At 39.6% G+C, this 22772-nt stretch overlaps 1 protein-coding gene and 1 pseudogene across 2 annotated transcripts in view; both read left to right on the top strand.

Annotated features, from left to right (window-relative positions):
- The first annotated feature begins 249 nt into the window (after positions 1-249).
- On the top strand, positions 250-835 carry LOC308414945 (annotated as a pseudogene). Its single transcript has one exon. The product of its transcript is annotated as an uncharacterized misc_RNA (transcript).
- Positions 836-1277: 442 nt separating this feature from the next.
- Positions 1278-22772, top strand: part of LOC308414946 (prothymosin alpha-like) — a gene marked incomplete at both ends in the record, with an annotated part of 29192 nt that continues 7697 nt past the window's right edge. The window contains one exon of the mRNA XM_080910105.1: positions 1278-1492. Coding sequence (XP_080766231.1) covers positions 1278-1492 — 215 coding nt within the window. The remainder of the gene's footprint in view (positions 1493-22772) is intronic.

The raw sequence follows: 22772 nt of genomic DNA on the forward strand, positions 1-22772 counted from the left end.
ACTATCAACTTGGACTGCACCATGCTTGCCTGGATACTGCCGTGCTCCTGCCTTGATGAACCTCTGAGCTGTATCAAAGGACAGACCGAGTGCTGAGGACTACTAGTTACTTCCAGAAATTGAAAAGTAGTTGTTTCACCTGAAAAAAAAAAAGGACTCAGAAAAACAATTTGGAAATGTAGGCAAACTGTCCAATTTGCCTGGACTTTCACTCTGATCCTGTTTTTCTCTCCTGTGCAGTAAAAAAAATGGATGGCAAAGAAAGAAGACTTAATAATGACCTGTCCCATTCTCTTGTGTGAGAAGAACACAAGAGACCTATCAAGTACGACAGAGTAATGAGAGAGCTGGGCGGGCATAAGCAACTCCAGGATTGGTCTCAGAGGACATGGCTCTGGCAGCCAAGACTGGTGACTCCTCCCTGGAACCCTCTTAATGATTTAAAGCATGTCTGCTGTGAGAAGCCTGGTTATAATTCAGTGGAAGATCTGAGAAGATTCACTCCCTCAGCCTGTGTCAAGTACAGCTCCCAATTCTTTTCAGTTTGCCACTGGGAAGTTAATGTGGAGAAAGGGAAGAAATGGGCTCCATGTATTTGTAAGGAGCCAGTCAGGAATGAGGAACATTTATTTACTCCATGAAAGAGAGGAATCAGAGTTGATTTTATCTCAGGAAGACACCATGGAAGTGAGGGAGGGATTTGCCTAGCCCTGACTATGGAAGAAACTATCTTGTGATGGGAAAAGCAAGGGCTTCACCAATGAGCACCTTTCCCTCTGCTTCTTGGAGCACATTCCAAGTTGCCAGTGGAAGAAAAAAGTCGTACCCCATTTGAACATCAGCCTTTGGGTAATTCATCAATTACTAGTTTTTAGAAGGCCTAGTTACCAGAGGAAGATTGGAGGACCAAGGTAAAGACATTGCACTAAGATTTGGTAGACTTCTGATGAACTCTATAAACTCTTGAGATCACTCTGGGAATAGCTATGTGGTGGGCAAATAGCTGTGTACTGTACATTTTTTACAATAAACATATTGTCAATGTTAATGGAAAAAAATAAAGTAGATTGCCAGGCATGGTGGCACACATCCAGCATTCAAATGTTGGAAACAGGAGAATCGTTATGTTCCAGACCAGCCCGAGCTACTCAACAAGACTGTATTAGTTACTTTTCTGATGCTGCGATAAAATGCCATGACCAAGACAATGGAAAGATGGAAGAGTTTACTTTGGTTTGCAGTTCCAGTGGAATAAGAGGCTATTATGACAGGGAAGCATGGCAGCAAGCTGTGGACATAAGGGCATGAGCAGGAATCCGAGAACTCACATCCTTACTGTAAGCACAAAGCAGAAAGAGCAAACTGGAAGTACACAAGGATTTGCAATAGCGAAGCCTGCTGCCCTCAGTGGCATCCTTCCTCCAGCTGGGATACACCACCTAACTGTTCCCAACCACTACACCCAACTGGAGACCGAGTATTCAAATACCTGGTACTGTGGTGAATGTTTCTTATTCAAACAGCTATAAAGGCCAAGTCTAATAATAATAATAATAATAATAATAATAATAATAATAATAATAATAATAATAATAATAATAATAATAATAACAATAATAATAATAATAATGGCAGATGTACCATATACTGCACTTAATCTTAGCCAAGAAGGGATAGAATGGCCACATGACTCAGTAATCCTTGGTGTTCTACTTTGCATTTCTGTTGCTATGATAAACACTTTAAGGTAACTTAAGGTAAAAGAGGGATTATGTGGCTTTCACTAGTAAATCACAGTCCATCACTGAGGAAAGCCAGTGCAGGAGTAAAGCAAGAACTAAATGAGAAACCATAGAGTGTTGCCTGGCCTGTCTCCTATTCAGCTTTGTTGTCTCCTGTTACAGCAGTTATAGCCATGGGGTATCTCTCTAGCTTTCCAATTGTACTGTCTTAGTAGCTGATATAGTGTAGCTCTTGAATGTCTCCTAAAGACCAATGTGTTAGAAGCTTGATCCCCAGATTGGCACTATTTGAAGGTGGAGCATGTCTTTGGGGTGCGGATATGTTGACCTCAGTCCCTTCTTTTCTTTTGCTTTCCAGACATGAAATCAGTGGTCCACTATGTGCTACTGTTGTAAGCCTAAAGAAGTGAGTCAAACATTCAGAATCTAAGAAGTAGGCCAAGCAATCAGGGGCAGGAGTATCTAAAATGAGAAGCCAAAGTCAGCTTTTTTTTTTAATAGAGTCATCACCTTGGGTATCTGTTATTGTAATAGGAAGCTGACAAAAACAATAGCAGAAAATAATGTTGGATATAATCGTGGGGGAGTCACACATCTGTTCTGCCACAGGGCCTCTGGGGAGGCAGGATGCAGGAAGGTGGATTGTGCTTTCCCTGCGCCATGGCCAGGGTATTGGGCTATAGGAAGCCTCAGGACACCACTCCAGGGGTGGAGAAGCACAGTCTGAGGGGCAGGACAGGCAGCTGGAACTAGCTCAGGGGGCATTTATTGTCCTGGCAGAAAGTGGATGAGTAAAACCATACCCCAACTTCTCAAGGTGGGCTTGAGAGTCAATATCTTTTGCAGGGAGGAGTGTCTGGGAAGAAAGGCTAATTGGCTAAGCCTCCAGGCCTTTAGCTTTCTCATTCTAATGGAGATCTCTAATGGAACCTACCTAACCATCACTTCCTCACCCGTGGAGGAGGGGCTTGGGGCGTTGCCCTACGTGACTAATGGCCAAAAATCTATGGAGGGTTGTGGCTAGTGATGGCAGCCTGGTTATTCAGGAATTTTAGGGAAGTGCCTACCATCCCTCAGGGTCACTGGGGCTTAACCTCTCTCGACCAGGACCAGGGTGCCTTTCATAGCCCACAGCCTCACAAAACAGCAGACTATAGCAGTTGCCAACAGAAAGGACAAAAGCACACAGCTCAATTTCTCTATTCACTTTGCTTCCATTTCCGGCAGGTAGAATGCCCTGGGTCATAGGTATAAAAACTCAAGAAAATAAGAACTAGTTTTCAAAAACAGCTTTGTTCATTTTACAGGCCAGGAATGCAAAACCACTGTGAGCTGCCCAAGTGGGTGCTAGAAACTGAACCCAGGTATTTTTATAAGGGTAGTAAGTGCTACTGGTAAAGCTATTTCTTTCTTATCATATGTGTTCTATTTCACTTTATACATCTGTGATAGTTTATATTACATGTCAACTTGACAGGACCTGAAACCACTTTAAAGGTAAGTATCTGAATATATTTGTGAGAAATAGTTGGACTGGATTAAGTGAGGTAGTAAAACCTACTGTAAATGTAGATGGCCCCATTTCCTGGGCTGGGATCCTGAACTGTACAGAGAGAGAGAGAGAGAGAGAGAGAGAGAGAGAGAGAGAGAGAGAGAGAGAGAGAGAGAGAGAGAGAGAGAGAAGTAAGCTGAGTACCTGTGGTGGTTTGAATATGCTAGTGCCCAGGGAGTGGCACTAGTAGAAAGAGTGGCCTTGTTGGAATAGGTGTATCACTGTGGCCATGGGCTTTAAGACCTTCATCCTAGCTTTCTGGAAGTCAGTCTTTTCCTAGAAGCCTTCAGATGAAGTAGAACTCTCAGCTCCTCCAGTTCCATGTCTCCCTGGACACTGCCATGCTCCCACCTTGATAATAACAGACTGAATCTCTGAACCTCTAAACCAGCCCCTTACAGGAGTTACGTTTTAGTCATGGTTTCTGTTAGAGCAGTAAAACCCTAACTAAGACCACACTGGAACTCGTTTCTGTGCTTCTTAACTGTAGTACATGTGCTCAGCCACCACCTGCCCCTGCCACCTGCCTTCCCACCAAGATGTTCTGTGTCCCATCAAACTGTAAATCAGAATAAATATTCCCTCCCTCCCTTCCTTCCTTCCTTCTTAAGTTGCTTTTTGCCAGGAATTGTTTCAAAGCATCAAGAGAAATAACTAAGACAACATTCAACTCATTATTCACAAAATCTATTATAATTATGGCTTATATAATACCACTGCTTTTTTGATTATTGAATGTTATAACAATATGCTTTTATCTTTATGGTCTTAGACTATTTTTATAAGCACTATATTCTATGTAGTGCCTGGTCCATGAAGTATTTGTGTTATCTAGCTTGTATTAAACTAGACTTTTCACAAAACTATCAAATATTCAGAGCCAAGAAAACAAATCTGTATCACTCATCTCTATGAGTACCTAGCAGTGGCTCTTCATGGCTCTTTTAAAATAATATATTTATTGTTTAAGAATTTCATACACGCATACAATGCATTTATATCATATCAATTTACTGTTCACTCACACAAAACTTTTCCTATACTCCACTCACTAAGTCCCCTTCTAAACTTCACATTCTCTCCTTTTGCTGACCCCCCACTGACTCCACTTAATGTTACCAATATATACATAGTAAATGCATGTCAAGCTTCTACTGAAGTATGTGTAACCTACCAGTGGCCACACCTCCAAGGAAGAAAGATTCTTCCTCCCCCACTAACCATGAACTGTCAATATCTCATCTGGGAGTGGAGCCTCATGCGTCCTGCCCCTCATGCTGGAATATTAACTGGCTTGATCTCTTGTGAGTCTTGTGCTGGTAACCATAGCTGCTGTGAGTACATGAGTATGGTGGCCATGTCATGTCCAGAAGACAACACTTCATGGAATTCTCCCCATTTTCCAACTCTTACATTCTTTCCCCTTCCTCTTGTGATGCTTTCGGAGAGAATCTGGGAGGTGAGAGGAATATAAATAACCCATTTAAGTCTGAGAACTCAGAGTCACTTATTCTAAACGTTTTGGCAAGTAATGAGTCACTGCATTAACTGCTGACCAAGGTTAAGAGTAACACAGATCTACATATATAAACAATCATTTAGAAGGTAGCTTGAGAACAGTACATTTAGCAATATACCAATTACAGGTTATTGATTAGGATCTATACTATTCTGGGATATAAAGTTTTTCTCAGGTTTACAGTACTAGGCATGGGTTCCTTCCTATGGAGCAAGCCTCAAATCCAAACAGAAAATGGTTGTGATCCTCATAACAATCATACCCCTATTGAAAAATAGACAGATCTCCCCTGGAAGATTAGTATTGTAGCATGCAGAGTCCAATGCTGAGTAAGACTACTGGTGACTCTTTTCCCCCAATGGCTTGTATTAGCACTTTCCAGAACCATGAAGGGTACCCAGCAAAGAGAAATTTTCTTTGTCAGATTGAGATTGATTCCTCTATGTACCACAACCAAAGTGCATAGCATCTGTACCAATAGGATCTTACAATCTTGTTGTTGTGGGGAACAAAGAGCCACAACACTAGCCTGTGTTGTTGCCAGGAGAAGTGAAGGTGGGCAGAATCTTTCCTGACCAATAAGTCAAGTCATAGGGAGGTATCTATGCCTAGTACTGATACTGTTGTTTAATAAAACATGTCTTCTGAGAGGAGCATTGCCCACTGATGTAATATATGTCCTTTAAAGCTTCTTTTTAAAAACTGTACTTTGTAATTAACTTACACATTACTGGGTTCCCATAGGCCTTTTTTATATATCTTTAATTTTTATTAACTTACCCTCTACTCCCTTCTACCTCCCTTACCCCATCAACACTTAAACCTTTAATCTCCAGTGTCTGCTCACTTCTTTCATGTCACATGTGTTCTATGCCCCCCAATTCAGTTCTTAATTGGGTTGCAATATGGTTCTTATGGCTATTTCACATCTTTCATTTTGGTTAACCAAACCCATCCTTGCTTGACATTACTGCCTCCATTATTCCCCTCACAAGACACAGGAATTCCTTTGTGATCTGATCTCATATATTTCTCTAGCCTCATCCCTCACTGCTTCTATTCTTATCTTCCTCATATTCCATTCTACAGGACACCAATCTAATCTGCTGTCTAAGATGCCATGCCTTCAATGCTTTCATGGCTTGTGATGCTTCAACTGTTTAAGACAGAGTCTCATCCTAAGAAATCTATATTTTATTAGAAATGCACAAACACCTTTATTTTGTGGGAAAAACCAAAAATACAAACATCTATCTTTTAATCACTGAAATGTATGTGTAAACATTTATATTAAGGAAAAACAAATTTAAAGGCAGTCTATCCAGTTAGGGCAGCATTAGCTGGAATACAGTTCTCCAAATGCATCTCTGGCTTCTCACTTTCATTCATAAGAAACCTGAAAGACACACTTATGACCCATGAGGGAACTCTTCATTTTTGTATGCAGTGGAAGCCTTTAGTGGCTCCATCTGAGCCCCACTTGACAAACCATCATGTAACCCTGTATTTACCCAACAGGAAAAGGGAAAACAGAACAAGAAGAGTCATGCTTTCTACTACAGTACAGGGTGGTCATGTTGACACACTCAGCACAACATGGTTGTCACAGGATGATGGAATTACAACTGACCTTTGTGTTTTTCCACACTGCTTTAATTTTTCAACAATGAACATGCATTATTAATATAGTCTGAAGATATAAAGTTGTTGTTATCTTTGGGGGGAATATTACCTTTAGGAAAAGGAGTTATAAAAACTAAGTTCACAGCTGGACATGTTGGTACTCTGTAAACTTAGCATTTGGAGAGTTAGGGAATACGGAGACTCTTCTCAGAACACCAATAAATAAGAAAACAACAAAAAATTAGAGTCTCATAGGTCCTGCCACCCACCAACATGTCGCTGGGTACTCAGAAAAGCTACAGGAGGGCTCTCCATCCTAAGTGGAAGGGTGAGTCAACTTCTGCCCACTGTCTACCTCAGGAGAGGTCACCCAGAACTCTCACTGCACAGGGAGTAGTACTGCCTAGGAGCACACACTTCTGCCCCAAGGCCAGAACCAGCACAGGTACATCAGGACTGGATTCTACCAATGGAACTCACAGCCTACCTAGACAAATGAATACCCAGGAAGAATCTCCCTCTGGAGACCATGGTCCTGCAAACCCACAATGGAGAGAAGCTCCAGCAAAAGACAACAATATCACCTATAACAACAGGGCAAGAGGCAAGCACAGGACTCTTAAACAAAAACCAAGACAACCTGGCAACATCAGAAAAAACAAGATTTATAATTAAAATCATAATTCATTATTATGATGGAGATCTTTGAGATGTGCATAAATAACACACTTAAAGAAGTACAGGAAAGCCAGGGGGACACATGCAAACAAGTTGAAGCCCTTAAAGAGAAAACACAAAAATCCTTTAAAGAGCTACAAGAAAGCACTAACAACCAGGTGAAGGAACTGAAAAAAGAAATAGAAATAATGCAGAAATCAGAAAAGAAGACAATGCTGAAGTTGAAAAACCTAGAAAAGACATCAGGAGCATCACCAACAGAATACAAGAGATGGAGAACAGAATCTCAGGAGCAGAAGATACCATAGAAATCATTGAAACAACAGTTAGAGAAAATGCAAAATTCAAAAAGATTCTAACCAAAAACACACAGGATATACAGGACACAATGAGAAGACCGAGCCTAAGGATAAAATGTATAAAAGAGAGCAAAGACTCTACTGAAAAGCCCGGTAAATATCTTCAACCAAATTATAGAGGAGAACTTCCCTAACCTAAAAAAAGAGATAACCATGAATATACAAGAAGCCTACAGAAACCCAAATAGACTGGAACAGAAGAGAAATTCTTCCTGACACCTAACAGTCAAAATCACAAATGCTCAAAACAAAGAACACTAAAAGCAGTAAGAGAAAAAGGACAGCTAACATATTAAGGCAGACTGATCAGAATTACACCAGACTTTCCAACAGAGACTATGAAAGCTGCAAGGTCCTGGATTAACATCATACAGACCCTAAGGGAACACAAGTTGCAGCCCAGGTTACTATATTCAGCAAAACTCTCAGTTACTATAGATGAAGAAACCAAGATATTCTAGGACAAAAACAAATTTATACAATATCTGTCTACAATCCCAGCCCTACAAAAATAGTAGATGAAAAACTCCACCAAAAAGAGAGAAATTTTACCCTAGGAAAATCTTGCAACAAACACCAAAGAAGAAAAGCACAAAAACAACTCTAACAACAAAAATAGCAGGGAACAACAACCACTATGCTTTCATATCCCTTAACATCAGTGGGCTCAATTCTCCAATAAAAAGACAAAGACTAGCAGACTTTATAAATAAACAGAATCCAGCTCATTGCTACATTCAGGAAACTCATCTCAGCAACAAAGACAGGCACTATCTCAGAGTCAAAGGTTAGGAAAAAACTTTCCAAGCAAATGGTCTCAAGAAACAAGCTAGACTAGCCATCCTAATATCAAAATAGACTTTCAACAAAAGTCATCAAAAACGACAAGAAGGACACTGTTTTACTGGTCAAAAAACAATCTATCAAGATGAACTCTCAATCTTGAACATCTATGCTCCAAATACAAGAGCACCCACATTCATAAAAGAAACTCTACTAAAGCTCAAAGAATATATTATACTACAAACAATAATAGTGGGAGACTTCAACAACCCACTTGCATCAATGGACAGATCATAGATGCAGAAACTGAACAGAGACACAGTGAAACTAACAGAAGTTATGAACCAAATAAATTTAAGAAATCTACATAATATTTTATCCTAAAACAAAAGAATATACATTCTTCTCATCACCACAAGGCACCTTCTCCAAAATTGACCATATAGTCAGACACAAAACAGGCCCCAACAGATACAAGAATATTGAAATAATCCCATGCATTCTATCAGATCACCATGGACTAAGGCTGGTCTTTAATAACAAAGACAACAAAAAGCCTACATACACCTGGGAGTAAAACAATGCTTTACTCAGTGGTAGCTTGGTCAAAGAAGAAATAAAGAAATCAAAGACTTTAGAATGTAACAAAAATGAAAGCACAACATATCCAAACTTATGGGATATAATAAAAACAATGATAAGAGGAAAACTCATAGCTCTGAGCACCTCCAAAAAGAAACTGGAGAGAGCATATACTGACAGCTTGACAACACACCTGAAAGCTTTAGAACAAAAAGAAGCAGATACACCCAAGAGAGAATAGATATCAGGAAGTAAGCAAACCCAGAGCTGAAATCAATCAAATAGAAAAAAAAGAACTATACAAAGAATCAACAAAACCAAGAGCTTGTCCTTTGAGAAAATCAACAAGATTGATAAACCCTTAGCCAGACTAACTAGAGGGCACAGAGAGAGTATCCAAATTGAAAAAAAATCAGAAATGAAAGGGGAGACATAACATAAATGATGAAATTCGGGAAATCATCATATCCTACTACAAAAGCCTATACTCAACAAAACTGGAAAATCTAGAGGAAATAGACAATTTTCTAGAGAGACATTAGGTACCAAAGTTAAATCAGTATCAGATAAACCACCTAAACAGCCCTATAACCCCTAAAAAAATAGAATCAGTCATCAAAGGCCTTCCAACAAAAAAAGCCAAGGACTAGATGGGTTTAGTACAGAATTCTATCAGACCTTCATAAAAGAACTAATACCAATACTCTCAAAATACTCCACAAAATAGAAAAAAGGGAATACTACCCAACTCATTCTTTGAAACCACAATTACGCTAATTCCTAAACACAAAGACCTTACAAAGAAAGAACTTTAGAACAATTTTCATCATGAACATTGATGCAAAAATACTCAATAAAATTCTTGCAACCTGAATCCAAGAACACATCAAAATGATCATTCACCATTCATCCCTGGGATGCAGAGATGGTTTAATATATAGAAATTCATCAATGTCATCCACTATATAAACAAACTCAAAGAAAAAAATCACATGATTGTCTCTCTAGATACTGAGAAAGCATTTGACAAAATTCAACACCCCTTCATGTTAAAAGTCTTGGAAAGATCAGGAATTCAAGGCTAATACTTAAACATAGTAAAAGCAATATACAGCAAACCAGTAGCCAACATCAAACTAAATGGTGAGAAACTTGAAGCAATACCAATAAAATCAGGGACTAGAAAAGACTGCCCATTCTCTCCCTCCCTATTCAATATAGTACTGGAAGTACTGAACAGAACAATTAGGGGAAAAAAAGGAATCAAAGGAATACAAGTCAGAAGAAGTCAAAGTATCACTATTTGCTGATGATATGATAGTATACTTAAGTGACCCCAAAAATTTCACCAGGGAACTTTTACAGCTGATAAACACCTTCAGCAAAGTGGCTGGATATAAATTTAACTCAATCAGTAGCCTTCGTCTACTCAAAGGACAAACAGGCCAAGAAAGAAATTAGAGAATCGACACCATTCACAATAGTCACAAAGAATATAAAATACCTTGGTGTGACCCTAACCAAACAAGTGAAGAATCTTTGACAAGAAATTCAACTCTCTGAAAAAAGAAATTGAAGAAGACCTCAGAAGATGAAAAGATCTACCATGCTCATGAATCAGAAGGATCAACATGGCCATCTTGCCCAAGGCAAATCTACAAATTCAATGCAATTCCCATCAAAATTCCAACTCAATTCTTCATATAGTTAGAGAAACCTGGTACACTGAAACTAATAGGACAGGAAGTTGGGAAGAGCTTAGAACACATAGGCACAGGGGAAATTTTCATGAACAGAATACTAATGGCTTATGCTCTAAGATCAAGAATTGACAAATGGCACCTTATAAAACTGCAAAGCTTCTGTAAGGCCAAGAACACTGTCAATAGGACAAAATGGCAACCAACATATTGGAAAAATATCTTTACCAATCCTACATCTAATATAGGGCTAGTATCCAATATATACAAGGAACTCAAGAAGTTAGACTCTAGAGAATCAAATGAACCTATTAAAAATGGGGTGGAGAGCTAAACAAAGAATTCTCAACTGAGGAATGTTGAATGGCTGAGAATCACCTAAAGAAATATTGAACATCCCTAGTAACCAGTGAAATGGAAATCAAAACAACCCTAAGATTCCACCTCACACCAGTCAGAATGTCTAAGACCAAAAACTCAGGTGACAGCAGATGCTGGCAAGGATGTCAAGAAATAGGAACACTCCTCCATTGTTGGTAGAGTTGTAAACTGGTACAACCACTCTGAAATCAGTCTTGTGGTTCTTCAGAAAATTGGACATAGTACTACCTGAGGACCCAGCTATACCACTCGTGGGCATATACCCAAAAGATGTCCCAACATATATATAACAAGGACACATGCTCCACCATGTTCATAGCAGCCTTGTTTGTAATAGCCAGAAGCTCGTAAGAACCCAGATGTCCTTCAACAGCAAACAGCAGAATGGATATAGAAAATTCCATATGGAATACTACTCAGCTATTAAAAACAATGAGTTCATGGAATTCTTAGGCAAATGGATGAGACTAGAAGCTATTATCCTGAGTGAGGTAACCCAGTCACAAAAGAATACTCATGGTATGTACTCAGTTATAAGCAGATACTAGCCCCCAAAGCTTGGAACACCCAAGAAAACATCCAAAACTTACTGAAGCTCAAAAAGAAGGAAGACCAGAATATGGATGCCTCAGTGCTTAGAAGGGAGAACAAAACACTCATGGGAGGAAATACAAGGTCAAATAGAGGAGCAGGGATTGAAGAAATGATCTACAGAGACTCCCTCACCTGGAGAACCACACCATATGCAGTCACCAAATCCAAGCACTATTGCTGATGCCAACAAGCGCTTACTGGCAGGTACCAGGTATGGATGTCTCCTCAGAGGCTTTGCCAGAGTCACATAGATACAGATGAGGATGCTTGCAGCTAAACATCAGACTGAATTGGGGACCCCAATAAAAGAGCGAGAGAAAGAACTGAAGGAGCTGAAAGGTTTGCAACCCCATTGGAAGAACATCATCATCAACCAGGCAAGACATTGAGGTGCAGAGGGTTATTGGGAGAGGGAGCACCTTCATGGATGCAAGTTTAGGGGGAGAAGGAAAGGGAGTGGGGAGAAAGAATATAACATTTGAAATGTAAATACAGAGACTGTCCAATAAAATTGAAAAAAATAGATGCTCATTAAGAGAGGCATGCCATTGGTCACACAGAAAATAGCATAGTTCTAACCAAGAAGAAGTATTGAAAACCCACATTTGACTCTCTTGCCCCATGCCCAAAGCAGCAACCAACCAGGATCAAGAATTGAAGCAACTGCAAGCTGAGGCAAACAAGGTCACTGTGCAAATGTGACAGTACACTTGAACAGACAAAGCAGCTTTCTTTTTTCCAACATGGATGACTTATTAAGAATACTTATTAAAAATACTCTATCTTCAATAGCCTTAGCTCAGGTAATAAAACTTTAAACTTTAACTTTTAGAACTTTGACATATATCTTTACTTGTAGAGCTATACAAAAATACTTCGAGTTATTTTCATTTTTAAACCTTTCTGATTTTTTTGTTAAAAACTAAGACACACACACACATACACACACACTTCCACAGGCCCACTCACTTATGACTGTAGTCATCACCGGCCTCTACCTGTGCAGTTTGTTCTATTGCGGTCTTCAGGGGTAGTAACATGCACAAAAGTACCAGCGCCGGAGCCTTGCCTTCCTCTAAATCCCTTATGAAGGATCAGCATGAAGCACATGGGACTTAGCGCCTTGACAGCAGTGCACTCTGCACAAATAATGTGAGTGAGCACATGAAGTGGTAGCTTGCTAGTGACAGTTGGGTGCACAACTGCCTGGGCTGTACTTTTATGCAGCACAGCACAGGTGGTCTGTTCTCACTAGCCTTTACTGTGACTCTGAGTTATTTGGAATATAGGAATCTTTCAGCTCCGCTGTAGACTTACAGACCCACCGACACGCACACCATTTATCTCAGCACCACATTAATAATGTGGCACACGGTAAGTGACAAAAGCAGCTGCTCATTAGAGCAGAAAAGCAACCCGCAGGTTCTATCATTCCTATAGGCCAGGAGGCTCTGCAAAGACAGAAGGACCCTCAGAGTTCTTTGCATTCGAGCGACTGGGGGACAGAGCGGGTCTGCCTTTAGTCTGAGGCAGCTGAGAAAAGGCAAGCTTCCAAATTAATCATTAGCAACAGAGTATGTGTAATCCTACGTGAGCACTACTCTGGTTTAAAGTGCTGGAGTCTAAAACAGTGTGCAGGGACAACAGCCCATCGCTGCCTGGCACGGGAAGACAACTAACACCAGTTCTGGATAGTGTTCTTTTGTGTTTGGCTTTTGAATCAGGGTCTCTCTATGTAGCTCTGGCTGTCCTGAAAGTATCTTTGTGACCAGGCTGGCCTTGAATTCACAGAGAGATCTGCCTGCCTCTGCCTCCTGAGTGCTGGAATAGAGATGTGTCCCTCCCACTACTGGCTTCATCTTTGTTTTTGAGACAAGGTGTATTGTTGCCCAGGCTGGCCTTAAACTCACTATGTGGCTGACGACAGTCTTAAACTCTTGATCCTCTTGCCTCTACCTTCCAAAGGCTGGGATTAAAGTATGCCCCTTCAGTTTAGGCCTGGATATCTCATGTAATTGTTTAAAATTATTTTGTTTTGTGAGAAATCTATAATATAATGGGGTAAAAAAATTTTAAGTATATTAAATTTTTCCATGGAGCACTACTATAGAGAAATGAAAGCAGCTGATAAAGAACCACAGAAGGAAATACCAATCAATTAAAGAGAGTGGCAGGACAGGCAGCTCCGAGCTTTCATCCCCTGACAGAAACATCAAAAAACAAGCACAGACTGTCAAAATTTATAAAAATTCAGGAATGTAGTCAAACATTTACAACAACTAAACAGATACTCAATCATAAAAGGAGAACTTCAAATCAGCAGGAGAGTATTATTTCACTTACTGCTTTTGTCCCAACCAAAAATTTGATGATCTTCATTCTAGAGAATCAACTGTTCATGTGCCTAGTGTCATACTCTGGCCCTGATTCCTGAAGAAGAAGAGCAAACTTTTGCATAGATTATTAAGTATGTGTGCTAAGTTGTCTGGGGCCTGTCTGAGTACTGACAGAAGATGGTCGCTGCTGCTTTGCCTAAGTTGCAACCTGGGTAGTGGGCACTCCTTTAAAAATAAAAAGCACTTCAGGTTGAAGATCTTTCCACCAACAGGGTGAAAGATTGGCATTGAAACAGAATAGACCACCTGTATCCAAGAACACAAGCTGGGAAAAGGTTCTTTGTGAAATGGAGACATTCAACAGCATCCTTACATCCAGGGAAATCTAGAAAACCAAGTGAAATCAGAGGGCAAGATGTGTGTGCAGAAAGTAACTGAGATCCCCAAGTTTAATCCAGCCCTATGCCTGTGCTGAGTGAAAACTGGGGGGTGTTGGTAGACAGCCAGAGCCCTGAGCCCATCTGCAAACAGAAATGCTTTGTTTCTTATTGGATCCTGGCATTTGAGGTAGACTTCTGTCAAAACATTAGTGTAACATGAACTAAGAAGCACAGGCTTCAATGAGCACACATGACAAGGAATCATCTTCATAGACACAGTTTGGTAGCATCAGTATGAAAGCACATTGCTATAACATTTAGTAATTGAAAAGGCAGTGGAACCTAGAGTAAAATGTCAACATTTCTGATGAAGTCTGACATCAGACTTACTAGAGAAGACTAAACAACTGTCATAAATATATTCAAAGAGCTAAGGAAAAACAGAAACCAAAGGAAGTGAAGAGATTGGCCGGGGTATTGTGGCATGCACCTGCACTCCCAGCACTTGAGAGACAGGGGCAGGAAAAAAATTTACACATGAACGACCTGAGAATGTCAACAAATAAGCATTGCCAAAAGAACCTGGGCCAGAGAGATAGCTCTGTCGGTAATGGAGCTTGCCACCCAAGCTTCATGATCTGGGTTCAATTCCAAGAACCCACATGGGAAGAGAGAACACACTCCTTAAAAAGTTATGCATGCACACACACACACACACACACACACACACACAGAAATTTTCTTAAAAGGAAACAAATCTTCAAATAAAAAAGCAGACATTAGGACATGGAAATTTTTTAATGACTCAGGGCAGTGATGTAGCTTAGTGGTAGGGTACGTGACTAATGTGAATGAGGTCCTGGTTTCACTCTTTAGTACCATCCACACAAGCAAAACCATAATAAAAGTATATGCAGATTGTAGAGACTTGTTTTTGCTGCAGAAACTACAAATAGAATGAAAGGGAAAAGATGGGAAGGAGTGTCTCCCTGTAAGCAAGTGCCTCTCAACCTTCCTGCTGCTATGGCCCTTCAACACTGTTCCTCATGTTATGGTGGCCCACAACCAAACGATTTTTATTGCTACTTTATAACTATAATTTTATTATGGTTATTAATCATAATGTAAATATCTGTGTTTTCTGTTGGTTTTAGGTGACCCCTGAAAAAAGAGTTGTTTGACACACCCCTAACAAGCACACAACGGGATTGTGACCCACAGGTTGAGAACCACTCCTGTAAATGATAGTCAACACAGCCAGAATTGCCATTCCAGAATCAGCCTTAAGTCAAAAACCATTCAAGGAACAGAGGTTACCACATATTGATGAACCGTCAACTCCTCAAGAATATTTAACAATTATAACTATTTATGGAACTTACAACCGCATCTTAAAATATATTAAAAGGAAATACTGACTGAATTTTTAAAAGAAATAGACTCAAATAATAAAATAAAATAATAATTGGAGGTTTTAAAAGTCTATCTTTCAGTAATAGATAAAATGACAAGACAGAAAGGGAACGAAGAGTTGGGAAATACACTGGTCTCTGTGTGTTAGCCAGGATCCTCAACAGCACAGAACACAAAAGCTAGAGAGACAGGGATAGAGGCTCACCATGGAAATTGGCTTAAGTGAGGTCATAAAACTCCATAATGTGACATCTTTGAGCTGTAGAAGCAGGAAATCTGAGACCGTGACTCTGCATCAGTCCAAAGGCCTGAATAAGTTTGATGGCCAAAGGTGTTTCTCCCACTCCAAGGCTTAGTCTCAGACTGAAAAACTAGGCACTCCAATGTGTGAACTCAGGAGAATGTAGGATCTCATCAGCTCAAAACGGAGGGAATTGACCCTTCTTACAACTTTTTGTTCTATTTAGGTCTTTAATGGATTAGATAATGCCCACCCACATTGGTGAGAGTGGAATGTTTTTACTCAGTGTACTGACTCAAATGCTGAGCCCTTCCAGAAATACTATCACCGACGTACTCAGAAATGTTTTACTAGCTATGTGAGCTTCCCTTAGCCCAGTCAATTTGACTCATAAAATTAACCGTCACACACCAACCATCTCTAACAGACATATATAGAGCACTCCACCCAATACGAGCACAACGCATATTCTTCTCAAGTGTACTTGGAACGTTCTCCAAGATGGACCAGATGTTAGACCATAAAACAAATCTTAATAAATTTCAAAAAGATTGAAATCTTATGGCATGTTTCTTTGTCCACAATTAAATAAAACTAAAATTGATAACAAAACTGAATTTTCTAAATTAAGTAAAATGCTCTTAAATAACCAACGGTCAAAGAAAAAATATTGGAAAATATTTATACAAATATTAAAAATAGAAGGCCATACTGAAACTTATGAGATGTAGTGAAGGCAGTGATCCATGAAAATTATATAATAATAATTGACAAAATTTAAGGATAAGAGGGTAGGACAGGTGGCTCAGCAGTTCAAAGCACACTGCTCCTGCAGAGGACCTGAGTTTGGTTCCCAGCATGTACACATTGGCTCGCGAATGCCTGTAACTCCAGTTCTAACGAATTCAACATTCACTTCTAGGCCCCAAAGTTACCTGAAGTATATAATTCCATACCCACACAGAGGGGGAAATAAAGGGGCTTATAATGAATATTAATACTGAAACATATACTTAGCATGCACAAGGCTGTGAATTCAATCTTTAGCAAAAATAAGAAAAAAGAGCAGAAAAAAAGGCAAGAAAAGGAACAGGAAAGACGAGAAGATAAAAGAAAAGAAAAGGAATGGACAAATGAGAGGCTGGAGAGACAGCTCAGCAGTTAAGAGTACTTGTTCCTGCAGAAGACCTAGTTTCAGTTCCTAGCACCCACAAGGAAGCTCATAACCGTCCATGATTCCAGTTCCAGGAGATCTGATGCCCTCTTCTGACACACCCAGGCAGACACCAGGCAAATACATGATATACATAAATACCTGTAGGCAAGGTACTTATATGTGAAGTACACAAAAATCTCAAAAAACAAAATAGATAACAAGTACACAATCCAACTTTATGCATTGTGAAATAAGAAAAACACACTAAATCTTAGCAAAAGGAAGGAAATGATAGATGCTGAACAGAGTAATCCATAAGTGTAGTCAAGGAAACCGAGTTTCTTTGGAAAAGCCAAGAAATTAGTTCAATCTCTAGACTAAAGAGAAAGGAAGGAAGGAAGGAAGGAAGGAAGGAAGGAAGGAAGGAAGGAAGGAGACATAACTAAAATCAGACATGTAGGTGGCGCCATGCAGTTCAATCACCATAAAAACAAAATAGTAAACAAAATAGTATAAATAATCATGTTCACAAATTAGATCATCTAGATAAAATCAAAAGGCTTAGAAATTATCAGAGATGGAAGTTAGAGACACCCAGCACAATCCTGAATCCCCCTGAGACTAAAACAACAAAACAAGTACCAGGCTGCAGGTGGAGGTGAGGTAAAGAAAAGCCACTCAAAACTTAGAGATCAGGTAAAATCTGGAAACAGCAGCTCTTAGATTTGTAAATAAATAAACAAAAATAACATTGGAACACCCTGAGTGCAGCAACATGGGTAGAAGGAACATGAAGAACCCCCAACAGAACCCTCAGAGGAAGAGAGTTTGGTACTCTGAAGAAAATGAAGTTTGAACAGGACATCTGTGGCCCACATAGCCAAACTCACAGTGGCTCCATGGACCTCCTAGCCTGCACACAGGTGCTGAGGCAATGAACTATCTTAAGATCAGTTCAGGCACCAAACCTTAAAACTGGGGACCTCAGAAGCCCTTGAGATTCACAGAAGCCCTCTCCACTCCACTAAGGAAGTGACTGACCGGGATCCGGGCAGGAAAATGGCTATGATTTGAACATGGATTCATGGAGTAGGAGGTGCAGACTACTGCGGGGGGGGGGGCAGTTAATCACAGTACAACCTCTAGAGAAATTTTAGACCAGCTGTGTGAGGGTAAGCAGCACAGCTCGGGCAGACAGGATCGCCCCGGTATCCCTGCCCCTCCCCCGCTCTGCCCCAGCATAGACTGCTTTGACTTGATCATTTGTCTATTCTCAGAGCCACAGGAACATTTAAGGAAAGTGGGCCACCGAGGACCATTTCTCACAGCTACCCACACTTGCACTGGCAGAGCTCCTCTCGTGCGAATGCATATACAATCGGAGAGTCCACGGACCTGGATAATGGGGGGGGTATGGGGGCAACTCTTGCACTTTCTAAATTGCTGGACCTGTGTACAGAGATTAATGGAGCGAGTTAAGCCAGCAGAGGACATTGTCTTAGCTTGCATGCCCTGGCAAGCACAGAAGGGCAGGGCCAGCCCCTATACAGCCCTTTCTGGTTCTACCTGTCAGGTCCTGAGAAAGAAAGGGCCTCATGACACCCACCACACACCTACTGATCTTCAAAATGAGAGGCCTGAGAAAAAAGTCCGCAGCACTCCCACCCACCAGTCTTCAGCAAGGATGGACTAAGAGTGACTGCACTTGCCTTGCTTTGTTTCCTGCTGTGGTTTCACAATGGCATACGAATTTCCTCCATTGTCTTGTTTCTCTCTTTCCCTTTCCCAATTCCCTCTTTTATTGCTCTATTGTTGATAATGCTTCTAGCCATAACTTTAAGTTCCTAGTCTGTGTCATGGTACCATTTTTCTTTTTCATCCTTACTGCTAGTGTAGGTGATATTCCAAACTGAGCATCGCTGCTCTTACTGTATTTAAATATCTGGCTTTGTTTATGCTGTTCTTGTTTGTTTGCTTGCTTGCTTGCTTCTGAGTTTTAGGATTAAAACCTCAAGAGAAGCCTATTGCCAAGACACACACACACACACACACACACACACACACACACACACATGATGTGAGAGAAACAGAGAGAGAAAGAAACAAAGACAGACAGACACAATCATTAAGAGAGGCTTATCCCAACAGATACACGAATCTCTATGGGGAAACACAAAAACTAGTTGGTTTTTTTTTTATTTATTTTTTTTTTAATTCAAGGCACTGTAACTACGATGACACACTTGGAATGAGGAAGCCTCGCGTAAGGACCTGCCTCCATCACATTGGCCTGTGGGGCATTTTCTTCATTACAAATTGATGTGGAAGTACTCAGCTCGCTGTAGGCAGTGCCAGAGAAGCAAGCAAGGAAACAGCATGTTTCTGCTTCACTTCTTGCCTAGAGTTCCTGCCTTTGCTTCCTTCAATGAAACCAATCGTTTCCCCACCCCACCTCCAGGTTGCCTTTGGTTGCTGTGTTTATCACCACAGCAGAAAGCAAACTAGAATAGGAGAAACACAAAAAAATATATATATATATTTTAAAGCAAGGCAATGTGACTTGTCCAAAAGATTAAACTCTTCAAAAATTAAATTCAAATCAATCAAAATGATAGTACTATTGCACAAATAATTTAAACATTTGATTCTAAATATTAACCTCAAAGAATGAACAAATATACAGATAAATAAAAACTCAATTCAAGATATAAAAAAATCAAAGATAAAAATTTAAGGGAGGGAATACAAATAAAACCCTTATAACTGAGAAGATAGATCATTAAATCAAATAAAAACCCAGTGAGCAACCTCATCTACAGACCAAAGCAAAATAGAAGATAGCGGAAATTGAAGCCAATATTAAAGAAATATTACATTGAAATAGTAATCTTTAAAAAATGACAGTCATGGCCAAAACATTCAAGAGCTTCAAGGCACAACAGAGCAAATCCACAAAACTATGGTACACACAAGCCAGTGAAGATGTAGACTAAAACCAACTCAATAAATTCTATTGCAAAAATTCCCCAAATCTAGAGAAAACAATTACCACAAAGTAAAGGAGGTATTTGGTCTACTAAATAAGGACTTGAGGTGGAGAACAGTGATGCAGAACTGGGCCATCCATGAGACCCGGGATCTAATCTCTGAACACTAAAAAACACTTTCGAGGCTTGGAAATATAACACCACATAAATATGTTGAGAAAGGAAACTCTCAATATCACAGTATAGTTAAAATGCTGAGAATTCAGAAAAAAAAGCTTAAAAATACTAAAAGTTGAGTGTTGGACATGGTACATCATGCCTTTAATCTCAGCACTTAGGAGGCAGAGGCAGGTGGATCTCGGTGAATTTTAGGCCAGCCTGGTCTACAGGGGGAGTTCCAAGACATCTGGGACTGTTACACAGGAAAAACTGTCTCAAGAAACTGATGTATGTATGTATGTATTGTCCTACAGATGCATACACACACACACATACATACAAGAAGGAAGTTCACAATTACTTAAGGAAGCAAACCCATCACTATGACAGCAAATTTCTCAATAGAAAGCCTGCAAGCAAGAAAAACAAAGAATGATATATTGCAAGTCCTGAAACAAGATGATGCCGACCTGAAAACTCATTCTTTAGACTTGAAGATTTGCCATGTTAGGCATAAAATATAGCAATCCGTGACCATAAATCAAGCAAGCACAAGACAATTTTTAACACCATGTATGATAGAGGTAGAAAGACACACACAAGCATGAGAATTTGTGGAAAAATAAATCTCAATAAAATAGAATAAAATGAAAATTTGAAAAGAATCAAAAACAATTAACTCAATAAACAAGCAAAATGTTAATATGAAGAGGGGAAAAATTAGTGCCCACATTTCACTAATAATCCTAAAATTGAATGATCTTAACTCTTCAATTGGAAGATACATATTGGCTAAATGGACTATAAACCTATGCTTAAGTGTCTGCTGACTGAAATAATTTCACCTCACTAGCATTGACATGCACAGCCTGAACATAAAATTATGTAAAAAGATGTTGTAAGGGAATGGAACCTGAAAGTAAACTTGAGTAGATACACCTGACAGTTCAAACTTCCACCCCAAATGTGTCAGAAGGGAGAGGGTCAGTATATATTAGTGAGGGAAGAAGCCATTGAAGATATAGAAAGATAACAAATAATAGTGCATTGACTTTTGATTCACTCAGCTTTATCAAACAAATTCTACAAATACGCAAACAGATCCAGATACAACCATACTGGGTGACTGTAATATCCCACTTTCATCAACAGATTTCATCCAAACAAAGGACATCAACAAAGTAACCTCAGAGTTAAACTACACCATAGAGCAAATAGGCTTAAATGACAACTACAGAATATTCTATCCACTCGCTATGAAGCACACATTCTTCATCTTAGGCCACGAAATTTCCTTCAAAATAGATCACATCATGGACTCTAAATTATCTTGATGAATATTTTTTCTTGTATCTTATCAGATCCTAATGGAATAAAACTAGAACTCAATTGCAAGAGAAACCATAAAAATGATGGAAGCATATGGACAAAAATACTTTTTGAGATTTGCTTGTTATTTGAGATAGGCTCTCCGCATGTGGCCTGACTGGCCTAGAACTTTCTGGGTAGACTAGAGTGACCTCAAATTCACATGGATCTGCTGGCCTCCCTGCCCCTGCCCGCCTCTGCCACACCCAGTTTAATAAAAATAACTTTGAATGATCTGTGGATCATTGAACAAATCAGTGGGCAAATGCAAATTTTCCTAGAATCTGGTGAAAATGGAAGCCCAGCTTCCCAGGTGCTCTCAGCAGTGAGGGCAATTGTGACAGGGGAGATGATATTGTAAGTGCTAAATTAAGTACCAGATGACAACCCAAAATTTAACCTAACAATACACTTTAAAGTCTTAGGAAAATGTGGCAAGTGCAAATCAAATAGAAGGAAACAAATAAGATAAAAACATAAGTTAATGAAATGAAAATTAAAATGAGCAATCTAAGGGGTCACTGGAACGAAGAGTTGGCCCTTTGAAAAATATCAACAAGAGTGGAAAACTCTTGATCTAACTTGATAAGCTCAAATTATAAAGATGCAAGTAACAAAGGTGATTTTTACAACAGAAACTAATAAAATTGAGAGGATAATTAGGTAATATGAAAACTTATGTTCCAATAAAATGAAAACACTAGAAGACATGGATACCACATCCTGGACTCAGTATAACTCATCAAAATTGGACCAAGCGGATAGTAACAACCAAAACAGACAAATAACAGGCAATGAGATTGAAGTGAAAAGTCTCTGAACAAACAGAAATCCACGGCCGAATGGGTTGCTGCTGAATTTTATGAAACCTTTATATAAGAACTAACACTAGTCCTGATTTCAAAACTTATCATAAGCTGCAGTAACCAAAACAGTTTGGAAATAGCATAAAGGAAGACTTATAGACCCACAGCCTTGTAAACTATGGATTGCCTCAAATAACAAGAAGAGAAGCAAAACCAAAAAATGGCAACAGTGAAACTTTTCTGAATGTAGCAGCAAATATTAATATGAAATCAACTATTCAGTAACTGTAAGGTGTTTCTGGCAGTGCTCACCCATGCTGTAATGCACAACTTTACTGCGTCCCTGGTCCTGCACACGCCATGATGCACATAATATCATGTCCTGCAAAACCAGCGAATGAGTTCTGAAACAC

This window comes from Micromys minutus (assembly GCF_963924665.1).
Source record: "Micromys minutus genome assembly, chromosome: X".
In the NCBI taxonomy this organism is placed as follows: Eukaryota; Metazoa; Chordata; class Mammalia; order Rodentia; family Muridae; genus Micromys; species Micromys minutus.